Here is a 13559-nt window from a genome sequence, read left to right on the forward strand (position 1 = left end):
TGGAATCTTGCCTGGGATTTAAACACAATGAGTATTACATTTAGCCCAAAAGACACTGGGATGTACAGACGTTCACATGTCTGATGAAAGTCAGTCCAGCAGTCATGAGACAGTCAACCACAAAACTCTGCCTCACATTCACAGTTCTTACCCTTGTAACCATTCTGGGAAGTTGTGTTCAGGGCTTATGGGGGAAGTTGTCTGATGGATGGCTTGAGATATTAGACCAGGGAGGTGAATCTGAGTGCACACTCCTTGGGAACCAGTGCAGTTTATGGGTGATGTGCTCCTGGCACACTCCAGCGTGGAGTCAGAGGGCTGTGCCACCTGAAACAGATGCCACCTCATGGTCACTAAATTCTGCCCTAGGAAGCAGCTATTGGAGCTGCCAGATCCAAAGGCTCTGGCTGAGTCCAGACTGGTTAGGGCTGCAGTCCCCTGGGCTGGCACAAAGAGAAGACACTGCTTTTTTAAAAAGAAGAAAAAAAGAAAAAGAAAGAATTAAATATGCAGTTGCATTTCAGACTCCCAAAAGGTTCCCTTAAGCTTGATCACTGGAGAACAGATACTCTCAGTGTTTCTGGCCAACCTGATAGCAATCTGGATAAACAAACAGATAGAAAGTGATGTTACAGAGGACACAAGTCCCTGAAAGTATTTTCTGCTTCATAGCATTGCCACCTCCATCTTAGCCAGGATGAACCAAAGCCAGCTGTCTTTCATCCAGACACTGATGGCTCCCAGGCATTGGATGATGGTAAGGACTGTGATTGATGTAAAAAAAAAAATACAGAGCTAAGCATCATCCATATATTTACCAGTACTTCAACCCATAATAGCCTTACATAAATATTGAAAAGAACCCAGGCAGCGTAAGTGATATAAGAGAGCTGGGACTGGGAACAAATCTGCATTTTTCTCTCTCACTCTCCCAAGAAGAACTGGCCTCCTACAGATCAGTCACAATCTGGTCCTAAGCTTGCTATAACTGTTACAGTCTGGATATAATTCAGTCCAAATGCAAACATTTGTATTAGTGGGTTTCATGTTTCACCCTGAAAAATTAAACATGCTTAAATGGCCTAGAAAAGGTGGCAGTGATATTCAGCAAATGGCTTACTCAAGTCTAATCCCCCATGCAGTCATTTGTAGGGCAACAGAGATTTACCATGATTAAGATATTTGCTAAGGATAATATCCCTTTTATTACTGCCTGTTTTCAGAGACACTGGCTTAAATATAACTCAGTAGAGAGAAACCAAGGAGGGAACAGCTGCAGGCTTTTCTAGACACATTTTTAAAGGTGATTATATGACATGATTATAATATAGCTAGAACAATTAAGGGAAAACAATTATAAATGTTTCTAGTGGAAAAATTGGCGCTCTCAAACAGTAAAGTGAACAAGAAGACCCTTTGTAACTGCAGGATGTGCACAAGAATATTAAAGTATTAACCAGTAGTAAATACATTACTCAGTGTCTTAGGAACATTTTCACCGATGGTCCTCAACAATTTTCTGAATGATCATGATTGGAAAGCTCAAAACTAAATGTCAATTGGCTCAATCTCTGCAACACCTTAGAGATAAAAGCTCCTAAAAAGATTTTGTATCTAACAAAGTGATGGAATGCATTAATGCCAGAGATCTACCTTGCCTAAATTTATATTTTTCAACAGAACTTGTGGAAAAATCATGACATTTTGCTAATTAAAATATGCATGTTTCACATAATCAGTGCATAATAGTTGACTCTATTTCCCAGGTCAAAGAGATGGAAATACATGTAAAGAGAAATCAGTCTTCCTCGTAAAATCCTAAAGGATTTAAATCTTAGAATCAGGGATCTGAGCAAAGAGATTTTGTAGGAAACAGATGGGTTTGCCATAGAAGGCTATCTTATCTTGTTTATAACTGTTAAATTAATGAGACTGCACCCAAGATGGCCACTTCAGAACCAAACTGCACTCCATATTAGCAAATAACTTCTCCTTAGCTCAATTTTTACCTTGCTCACCTTCATCCCAGCTTTGTCAGCTGTTCCACTACATATCACCCAAAACAAAGAACATGTCTTGCCTTGAAATTCATAACTCTTCATTATAAGCAGCCATTCCACCAACACCTATTTTTGTTTAACTGATAAATGAATGTGTTTAACTATTGGGTGGTGGTTAGTGTTAGTCTGTGAAAAGGGCATAGGGACAACTCCCTTTCTTACTCAGCCACTCTCCCCAGAAGAACCGTGTTCATGACAGATACATCTCCAATGCTCCATGTCACTCTTCCTACATACATCTCTTACTGCACCTATCAGCTATGGATTGGCTGCAAGGCTGACAGCTGAGATACACAGCGGGCCAGATGGCACAAGTGGAATATGCAACCTCTTGGTCACAAGTTAAAATTCAACAAACCTTTATGGACACTGGAAGTCACGATCAAATAATAAAGATGATGATCTCACACGTGGTGAGATTTTGCTCATTTCAGTGCATGTCTAGGCAGAATGCTTACATTGCAAAAGTCACCACATATAGTAACTTTTTGTGTCAGGCTAAAGAGAAAAGCCAAAATAAAGGTTAATCATGGAAATACAAACTCTTTACTATGGATGTAGTCACTCCAGACCATAATTCACAGTCACAGTGGACAGAGGGCACCTCTGGAGACTGTCTAGGCCGACACCCATGTTCATAGCAGAGTCAACAAGAGCAGCAGTTTGCTGAGGGCTGTGTCCATTCAAATTTTTAACAGCTTTAAGGATTGAGACTCCACAGCGTGCTTGAGCAACCTGTTCCAGTAATCCTGTGAGAGATGAGTATAGTGAGTACCTGTTATGTCTCTTCCGGGGGAACTAGGAAGGTGAGTCTCCAAGACCTATGAAACACTAGGACAGACACTTCTAAGAAACATCCTTGAACAAGAGTGCCTGTGTAACAAGACTGCCCATGAACATCTTATCCTGGAGATATCCATCCAGTACCCATCCTTGTAACCTGTGACCCTCATTTTTATATATTTTTATTTTTCCCCCATAATCAGCTAATTCCAGGTCCTTCTGTAAGAACAGAGATGATTTTTTTTTTTTTCGAGTGCATGTAGGTCTAAGTCCATCCTCCCAAAATTAAAATAAAGAAGTACATCTCAAAGCAGACAGAGCAGAGGTGCCTTGAAGAGTTTTCGCTGACTCCTACACTCCTCTGTGAAGAAGGTAACTGTACTAAAAGGATAATTTCCAGTCAGTCCTCCACGTCAAACCTTTTCCCCACACTCCTATTCCCGTGTTTGTATATTTAGTTACTTTTCATTTTAAGAATGCATATGTTATTTGAGTTTTGTGTCCTCTTTTACACTTTAGAAGATATAAGCAGATTCTGGCCTCCAAGTCCCCAAATGCGAATAAGTCAACATAGATCAGAAATTCCTCACAGTGGCAAATGCCTCCTCTTTAGACCAGTGCACATTGCTATGGATCCTTGCTTTTTATTTTATTCCAATTTCCTCTCACATATGACATGCACCTCATATCCTGAGTCCCACAGTTTCCTCCTCATCCATGTGAACCTGCTACTAATAACTTTCCATTCAGATCAGGATTTGAATAAATCCATATCGAGTCAGCATTCCCTTAGGCAGGATTGGATGCACGAGCACTTAAACTGTGGGCTACCTGGTCATTCCCTCATTTCAACAGCCAGGATCTGAAAAGGATTTTCCCCTTTAATTTGGAGCATAAAAAAGGGAGAATGTCACAAATTTATATGTTCGCACAGAAATACCTTTTAACATTACTTCAGTTCAATTTTCCCTTGAGAAACTTTTTGTGAAGATGCTGTAATTTGACTTAGAAATTGAAGTTTCCTACCCTCAATGGCATGGAGTGCACTGCTTACTTCTGCAGAAACTAATCTGAATCTCTGAAAGATACAGCTCTGATGACAATCCAGTGTTATATCAAATAGGCAGTTTGCCAGCCTCAGAAGTACCCTGAAAACTCAAAAGTGCCAAGTTTTGGAGGTCTGAAACCATTTCGACAAGTAAGAAGACTGCTCCTTACAAACGACCTTGTCAGATTCCTTTAAAATTACGCTCCTGACGCACCCATCCAATTTGCAATGTTTAAAAGGCGCCTTTCCCCACTGTCACTTTCATTAGTCTGAAGTAGTTGTATTTTTATATTCTGTTGTGAAAAGGCTGGCAGTGCTGCAAATTAACTGCTACATTTCATTTCCAAAGTAGAGTTCAGATGCACCTAGTTGCACTTTTCTGATGAACAAACATAGGTATATTGTTATCTAAGCAGAAAAAAAGGAACAATATCAAAATATATATGCTAGACTGTGAGATGAGAGTTAAACAAAACACTGGGAGCCCAGGACAAATTTAATTCTCATCCTACTTCTTCCATTAAATTTGGGCTGATTTTCTGAAGCAGCTGTGACTTACTGGGGTTCTGCTGCATGAGCCTCTGCCTCACATTTATTGCTCCTCCTTCCAAGGACCTGAGAAGCTGTTGACTAACTTTCAGTGAAATTTGTCAGAAACGTTGAGATGACAAATGTAGTTAAGTCCCTATACATTTTTTAAGAACTGATAGCCAGTTACAGAAGAGAGCCAAATCAGTGCCAAAGCTGGTTGTAATTGTTGCGCTGTCCCACCAGCCAGCCAGCATGGGTGTAATACCTGGCCAGTTAGCATGGATATAAACCTGGGATAGCTACACCATAGGAGGCAACATAGGAAACATGGTAAAAACCTGTGTTACTGCAATGAAAAGATGGGAGGGATGCACTAAGGAAAAAATTACTTGAATATATAAGGAAAAAGACTGTTCATGGCACCTCTGTTGTCTTCCAGTGATGGTGTAATGCTGCTTAGAGTTATTATTAAAATAGCTGAAAGGGAGAATTTAATTTTATATCATTAAAAGAGTCTTCTCCAAACGTTAAAATAATGGTGATTATAATTCTGACACAGGAACATTAAAAGGATACCTGATTGATATTTTTACATATAATCCATGGGGTTGCTTTAGAGCATAAAACACAGGAAAATGAGGCCTACTAGATTAAAAGCTAGTTCACTACTGTCCTAAATAATTAAACACACAGTATTCCCTCAATGGTTTTGCCTGAGAAGAAAAAATGTAGCTGGGAGAAATACAGTTACCAAATCTCCCAAATTCATCACAGATGCTTTACAAGTCCCAGTCCCCAGAGACATGATTAGGTGACAACTTTCAGTGCCTTTTAAGTAGTCAGAAAAATAAGTGTGTAACCAAGAAAAGCTTGATGCAGCATTAGTATGATGAAAAGCTGAAAATATCAGGAGATACCTGTTTTAAAAATGTATAATTAATTTGAAACCAAATGTAGGACTGATATTGAAAAAATATTGAAGAAATCCACAGAAGATAGTCTTCTCTGCTTTTTTTCCAAGAGACATTTATTTGAGGAGAGCAATTGATCTATATTTTCTGTCTTGAATAAATCCATATACAGGACCTCCTGCAGAAGTACTGTATGAATTTACTTCCCTGTTCTGTGAGGCATGCATTGTTAAAACTGTGGATTCAATATAACAGATCCAAACTTTCACAAAAGTAAGCCTTTGTAGCATCTCAATTTGGTTTATAAGTATATTGTTTCTGGTACAGGCTTTTCTTCTCACAGTTCTTCACCAATATGCCAGAAAATCTTGAAATCTGTCATTCAGAGCTTGCAAACCTCTACCACAGTAGGACCGTGTTGAGATTTAGATTTATGGGTTTCATTTTTTAAAACTCGGTTTCCTTGTGTATATTCTGCTTAATTGCCCCAAGGACACCCCCTTGCTCTTCTGGGGAGAAAGCTTCCAGATCATTTTTACTCTGGCAAGCAACCAAAGCCATTCATGACACCTGAAGCACCACCCACCACGGACCCTCCACCATCAGCACAGAAAAATATCGCAGGTGCCCACAATGCCTAAGGATGGGCTGATTCTCCCGAAGTACGTGAGGGCAAAGGCTCCCAGTTCCTTCTGGCAATGCTATTGACTCACTTGCTCCATCATAGACAGACTGTGGTGTATGCCTTCAGTAAAAATTCAGGGTTTAAAAGAGGTTTTTTACCTTTGGTTTCTTCTTAGGACCTCACAAAAAATTTAAATTTCAATGGGCAAAGGGGATCTCTAAAATTTACAGCTCTATGATTTATACAACTTAGACATTTCAGAATTTGTCTTTTTTAGTGGTTCACTTCTAGATACTGGAGACCTAATCCAGCACAGGGAATCTTTCCACCTACATTAGCAGGAAGCATCCTGGTCTTCACTGGCACCTTATTATCTCAGTTAGGGCTGACTCACAAGGTTTGAAAGAAAACTGGGATTTTTTTTTTTTTTTTTTTTTTTAAACACTCCCAGGTCAGCAGCAGTTTCCTTCTCTGTGGGGCAGGGACTGACAATAACCTCTGCGTTCGCTGACAATGAAATCATGCATTCCTCTTAATCCCGCTTCTGACAGTCAAGTGATTAGTGTGCTACAGAGATAGGGCTATTTGACAGCACCTGAAAATCTCTACGCATCAACAGCTTAAAACAATATTAATTGTTAGCATTAAAGTTTCTCTGACCCTGATTGTAGGCTGATGGATCTGTCCTCTGTTATTTATAACATTCCTTTATTTACACCTTTTCATCATCACAGCGTTTGCTGCCTGAGGTTTTATTGCCCTTATAAATTTCCACTCCCTGCACCACTTTAAGAGTTTTGAAATAATACAGATAAGCAAGAGCAAGCTGATGAATGCAGGAGGTAAAAGGCTTATTCTGTTGCCTTGGTGGCTGGGCCACAGGGATGTGCCCATTAAACAGCCCTCACTCCATTGCGCTGCTTTGGAAAGCCTGGTCCACCAAAAAGCAATGCAGCAAACAATACAGTGAACTTCTCCTGCCACCAATAAACCTGTCTTACAAAGGAGATTAATGCTTTTCTGAAAGGGTTGATAACTACTGAATTACCAATCTATCCCAGCACTAAAATTAATCACTAGTGTTAAAGGGACCAGGAATACATTTAGGTCCCTCTTTGCTCTCATCTGAAATTTCTACAAAAACCCTGTTCTTTCCAGTCCTCTGCTCCTGCTCACTGCATTTTGCAAATTCTGCCTAGCGAGTGAAAGCTTTGAGGGTGTGTGATGAGACCAGGCTTTTCACGCCATGTTCACTGAATTTAACAGAAAAGGTGCAATTCTCAGCAAAGCCAATGGCAAAGACCACACTAGGTTCAATATCAAAAGAATGGTTTGTAGAGAAATTAGAAGATGAACAAGATGCATTCACTGCAAGCCCTTCCAAAATGTCCTTTCCATACTTTACAGCCAATCCAACTGAAATCTGATAAACAAATCTGACCAATTCCCCAAGAGACATGACAGCTTCACATTCACCAGCAACTGGGAACCACCAACACAGAGGATAACTCTTTGCAGTTCTTTGATAGCTGGAAAAGCTCAGCCACAAGTAACCCTATTCTGCTGTTTGTACAGGTTTTGAAGTACCGCTGGCAAAGAAAAAAAATCACACATCCTCACCAAAAGGCAGACACTCCTGGGACACAGCATGGCAGCTCCATCACTATATGATAGAGAGAGCAAATTTGAAGCTGATGTTTTTATCAGAGGATGATCTAATGGGAATTAATTCCTAACTGATTTTAAAATTCAGTGGCTTTCTAATTGAAATTGCCTAGGACTGTTAAGAAAAATAAAGTTACCTGAGTAAGGTTTTGGCAAGGACATCAGGATGGGTATTCCCATGTTTGAAAAAAAGTCACTGACATTTCACAAGAATTAACTGGGCCTCTTAGATTAGAATTAAATCTATGGTGGAGAGAATAACTGCCTGCTCTCTTCAAAACATGTGTCCAGGTAGGTTCTCAGCACAAAAGTTTTCCCATAAATCAAAGCTACAGGTTCTGAACTAAAACAAAGTGACGTCCCCCAGCCCCCTTCCTCCTCGTAACCCCACACAAACTTTTGGCACTTCACTCTTTGCCAACAAACACAAGTTTCCTTCCCAGATGCATTTCTCAGAGCCTTGATGTGCCTTTCACAAATATGTTTTTGTATTGTTACAGTGGGATTTGAGCTGCAATTGGAGCCCAGGTCACATCCAGGCTTTCTAAAACTTCAAAGACTTTAGATTTACGTTTGTCAATAGAAGAGAGAGCAGCAAAGTTTGGATTTACACTTTATTATATGGCTGAGATGATTAATACAGGGAGGTTTCACACCCACCAGCCTCCAATTATCACATCCAGCTGTTCCACGCAACATTTTGAAATGAAATAAAAATAATAATAATTTTAAAAAAAAACAACCAAAACTGGACAGAGATTCTCCCTGCAGTCATAAGGTAAAGTAGCAACTGCCCAATAGAAAAGAGGGAAAATATCACTATAGCTTTACAGGAGGTTGCAGCTTAGGCTATTCAGAGCTGAGAAGGGGACAGTGAATCCAGGAGAAGCATGGCAATGGGAGAGGAGGAGGCGACAAGAGAAAGGCACTGAGTGGGGGACTCACGGGGAAAGCCACATAAGCAGGGTGAGAGCCTTCTCTTTTCTCGACAGCACTGCCAGTGAATGACCGTTCAGACAACACATCTCAACCTAAGTAATTCCTTTGCAGACAAAGGCAAGGACTTATGTCCCCATTTTGTTCAGGAGCATTGGCACTTTTGAAATAGCAAAGTCAAAAAAATAACCAAACAACCAAAGAAGCCACCTTGGGCAAACAGATGCTGTGCAGGAGCAGATCAATCCCTGCTTGTACAATAGCCCAGAGCAGCGACCAACCCCAGTAAAATCAGCTGCAATGGTATTGTTGGGGCGCTGAGAGGTGAAGTTATTTCTTCAGCGTGACTTGGGCAGCCCCACAGATCCTGTTCCCAGCCAGGATTATACCATGCAGCCCCTCCGGAAAGTCTGGCACACAGAGCAAATATTTCCTAGCTTACAATAACACATGGTCTTACATGGTTCTCTGTCTCTGAAGTCAGGGGGATGAACAAACACTGAATTGTTTGAATAATATTGGTGAATTCAGATTTCAGTTAGAGGGAATTCATGTTAGACCAATTAAATAGTATGTCAATTCCCTCTAATTATATGTTCCTGCAGCCTACCCGGTAATAATACTTAATGGGTCTAAATCAAATCAGCATGTTACCTGAGAAATAATTGGATTTGCGTGCAATTTTTTAATGATGCTGAAAGGTACCCCGGAGATTGAAGTCGTCTGTGTGTTCAGGGCTTGATCCTAGGCTTCAGTGTGCTTTGGGTGTGGATCTCAGGCTATATTGGCCCTGATAAATTAAATGTGCCAGTTCTCTGGTGCTGAGGCAGAGACATGGGACAATAAGACATGTCCCAGTTGGCATGGGACAGCCCACAGCCATTCTCATCAACTTTTTCAGTCTCTAAAACACGTTGGCTGTATCCAGACTTCTCATGGAAACCATCCCCAGCCAGTGCTAAATGCCAGACTACATCTACACTAGCAAAGAACAACTTCAGGTTTCACTGCTACAGCAACATTTCCCAACCCTGACCTGCAGCGACCCTCCGGGGGCTCGCTATTGAGGCTGTTGATAGCAGGATGATTTGCAGAGGCACCTCCAAGTTTAGAAGCATAAGTCATAGCTGTGCACTGCTGAGCACAGTACAGTACTTCTGAACATCTTCCCAAAAGTTGGTGCCTATTAGAAACTCAGGCCCACCTGCTATGGGAAAAGAAAATAAAAGCTAAGCCTCTATACACTTTGATGAACCTTGGCCCTCAAATCACATAGCAGCAATAAATAAGTCTCACGTGCCTCAAACTGAGACAGAATAGAACATTTTATTGATTATTTCTGATCTCCTTAAACATTCTGTATCTTAAAATTAAAAGTATACACACATATAGTGTATCTATTTATTTACAGGCACAGAGAATACTCAGGACTGCCAAAGCACCTGACAGTTAAAAGCAGTCCCATGCACATGTCTGAGTCCTGTACACACAAGATGAGTGTCCACTAGACCCCAGATCCATCCACTGGATCAGAGGGGACCATGATTAGCACAAGACTTGCCAAAAACACACAACCCCTTGAATTTCTCACTGCTTCTAGTTAAGAACGCACTTCTCTGAACTATTTCTTTTAATTCCTAGAGGAGGTGAACCACAACAGCCCTGCACAAGTCTTTTCTGCTTCTAGCAAAGTCAGTCTCGGAGAGATTAGTGCAGTAGAGATCACCCCACATTGCCCTGCTCTGCGGAGCCCCACCAGTTGGAAAATCTGGGGCTTTCAGTTTCAGCATGATTTAGTGTCCTCCATCACCTTGAAATTCCGCCCATGAGAAACCAAAATAGCCCCTTGACCTGACTGAACCCCATACAGCCAGCAAGCATCAAAACCACTAGATTTCAAATGCAACGTAATGTCAGAGAGGCATAACTGCAGTGACAGTGGCTGGAGGGAATGACTGCACCATCTAGTTATTCGTCAGCAAAGGTACAAGTAAATGCCATTAACTTCAGTTTTGATTTCTTTCAAGGAAATCTTTCTTTATAGATAACTACCTCTATTCAGGGGCCTTTTGAGGCTCCAGCATGACTCAGAGTGGGTGGGCTGGGGCATCCTTATTTTATATTAAAGATGTCCTGTCTAAACTCTGCAAACCACTTCCCAAAGCGCCTCTCATATCTGTACACAGGAAAACTCACATTCATTCTACCTAGGTAGGCACTTAACCAAGGCACCTAGTTCAGTAGCATGGTCACATCAGGCTCCCTCAATAAGCAAAGGAAAGAAACAGATGTCTCTAGAGGATGATTCAGACCTTAAATAGCTCCTTACTAAAGTACTTCTGTCATGTCTACTGTTAAGAAGGACAAATTCAGGAACAGAACCCAAAAAATTGCATTTGTCTTTTGATAAAGTTATGGATTGAACCACATGCCAGGCTATAAGCTCTCGACAAGGACTCTCTGGTGCCCTTTGATTACATTACGAGTGCTCAGGCTTTCTGAAGCAGATCAACACTTCCCAGGACCACAGCTTTTGGGATCATCTCTTAAACATATATTCATTTGCAGCTCATAAACAATACACAAATACTCAATAACCCAAAAAGCCCACCAAAATTTTTCATGGTCCTGTATTTTGCATTCTATGGATCCATTCAGTCCCCTCATTAACCTTCTTCTTACAGAAAGGTGGAAGGGCTTGTAAGAGTCACATAAGCCCTAGATTCTGTTTGTGAGACTAAAAATTAACATTTTGAATCATCAAGGAAAGATTGACCATGTCCTGGTATCTCTGTGCAAAGCTAATCCTCACATATTTCAAATCTTTTTATTAATCTAGTGGGTTCTGATTAAAAGTTTGCCCAGTGACTAAGAAACAATAATTTGTGTCAGATTACCCTGTTTCACCCTGCAAAATTGGCACTGCTTGAAAAACGTCTTGGGGAAATGTTTTCAAGCTGCTTCCCCTGGTCTCTTTCAGGAAAATCACCTACCCAGCACACACGCAAACTCCTTCTTTTCTAGCATATCTGTAATTAGCAAAGAATGCCATAAACATTTATGCACAGATGGGATTCTGAAGTACCTTCAGAAGTTCAGCACAGGCCTCAATAGTCAGATTTTTCAAGCAAGCTTTGATACAAAACCTGCAGGTTCAGGAGGACTTGTCAGAACACCCTGCTAATCACCCCTCTCTCGGAGACACGTTTCTCACCCAACAAGGGATGTTACAATCACTTGCAAAAACCCCACAACAAATGCAGGTGCTCCATTACCTACTTTTCATTTGAATTCCTCACAGATCTTGCCAGATCCCTTCACTTCATTAGCACAGGTCTCTACGTGCTGGGGCAAAAAGTCTTCTTCTATGCTGCTGACAGAGGCTGAATGTTTCTGCTTTTGTTTCAAACCTTTTCTGAAATCAGATATGTTTTTCTTCCCTGTGCAAATGTTTTTTTTATTTCTTCCCCCAAAATTTTGCTGATGTGATGCTAGAACCATCTAGTTATGTCTTCTAAAAAGCTTGGGATTAGGCTGGTCTGAAATACCATGTCAAGACTATTAGTTCAAATATAGTCAGGTCCTGTTCATTGGCTGAAATCAGCTGGCACAGTTTAGCCACCACCAAACCCTACCCATCTCCAAACTTCTGTGTTTGCTTCCAAAGCACTGATGGAGAACATTGCCCAGGCTGTGCTAACATCCCCAGTGGGGCCAGGAATTGGCCAAGAGGGTGTTGGTTGTTCTGGGCCAAAGCCACACCAGGTTTACTCCTCTGCAGCACTCCCAGTATCCAGACATCAGCCCCATTTAATTTAAACACAGCTAATGAGATCAGGCAAAACACAGGTTAACGTTTCCCAGCCTGATCTGGGAGCAATTAAAAGCTGGCTTATGGCATGGCGTGGGCAGGTGAGCTTCCAGTTGCACCACCGTCTTCAGTGCCTGCCTTAGGCACCCAGGTCTGAAGTCTTTGCCCACATAAAGAGCTCCCACTCCCTCTGGAGGGGCAGACAGAGAGGGGACAAGTCCCAGTAGCCCACCGGGACAGGAGGGGGGTGGCTGCAGATGAGAGCAGGAGCAGCCCACCCACCGCCGACAGTGTGAGCTCATCATTGGCAAAGGCTTTTGCTGGCACCTGCAAAAACAATCTGCAACTCAGGCTGCCAGCAAGGAGGAAGGAGCTGGAGCAGCAGCATCTCAACAAGACAGCAAGTGAGGGGAAGAGGGGAAACGCTCTGCACCTAGGGGGTTACACCAGAAATAAAGGTGGAAGGGAACAAAATGTCCTAGGAGGCCTCTCTGACAAGTATTAAATAGTAAAATGCTTTGGTGTCACCAGAGCAAACAGATTTGATAGTGAGATACTTACTTGGTCTGCACTTGTACCACACGATGAGGTACTTGCCAGTTCCAGGGCATGGATCTGCACCAAACAGCCGGCTATTGACGAGAAACTGGCAGCTCCTCCTGTCCTGACACTCATCCAGCATCTTCTGCAGCCAGGGATGCACACAAGAAACAGAGAAACAAAAGCACTTCAGTATCTCCACCAAAGGGATCGTCAAACGGAGATAAGCTAGAGAATGTTAAGGCCATCCTTGCCTCCTCAACCAGCCCCAGGACAAGGCAGACAATGGTGCTCAGCACAGTGGGTACCGCAGGAGCCACGGACTAGGAGAGGACTAAATCTTGCACTGTTTGAAGCAGTGTGATTTCTTTCTCTTTCATGCATCCAAAAGGAGGGATTTACACTGGGATGGTCACAGAGATTTTGAAAGATTTGCATGCAATTTAATCATAGCATAAGGCAGCGCTGTCCCAGGAAAAGCAGCTTTGAGGACATGCATCAGCCTTGAGAGTTAAAAGCAGAGACCCAGACTCTGCCACCACTATTCTGTTTTGGATTTCTCTGGAGATGCACAATTTCAACCGCAGCTTTCAAGAGAGCTCTTGTCTCAGTTATATAAAAGCTTTGGCAATGGCTGGTATTCCAGTAA

At 41.7% G+C, this 13559-nt stretch overlaps 1 protein-coding gene across 1 annotated transcript in view; it reads right to left on the reverse strand.

Moving 5' to 3' along the window:
* Nucleotides 1-13559, reverse strand: part of EVA1A (eva-1 homolog A, regulator of programmed cell death) — a 211065-nt gene that overhangs the window by 125062 nt on the left and 72444 nt on the right. Inside the window, exon 3 of the mRNA XM_074861440.1 lies at nt 12932-13055. Coding sequence (XP_074717541.1) covers nt 12932-13055 — 124 coding nt within the window. The remainder of the gene's footprint in view (nt 1-12931; nt 13056-13559) is intronic.

Source organism: Strix uralensis, chromosome 3 (assembly GCF_047716275.1).
Source record: "Strix uralensis isolate ZFMK-TIS-50842 chromosome 3, bStrUra1, whole genome shotgun sequence".
Classification (NCBI taxonomy): domain Eukaryota; kingdom Metazoa; phylum Chordata; class Aves; order Strigiformes; family Strigidae; genus Strix; species Strix uralensis.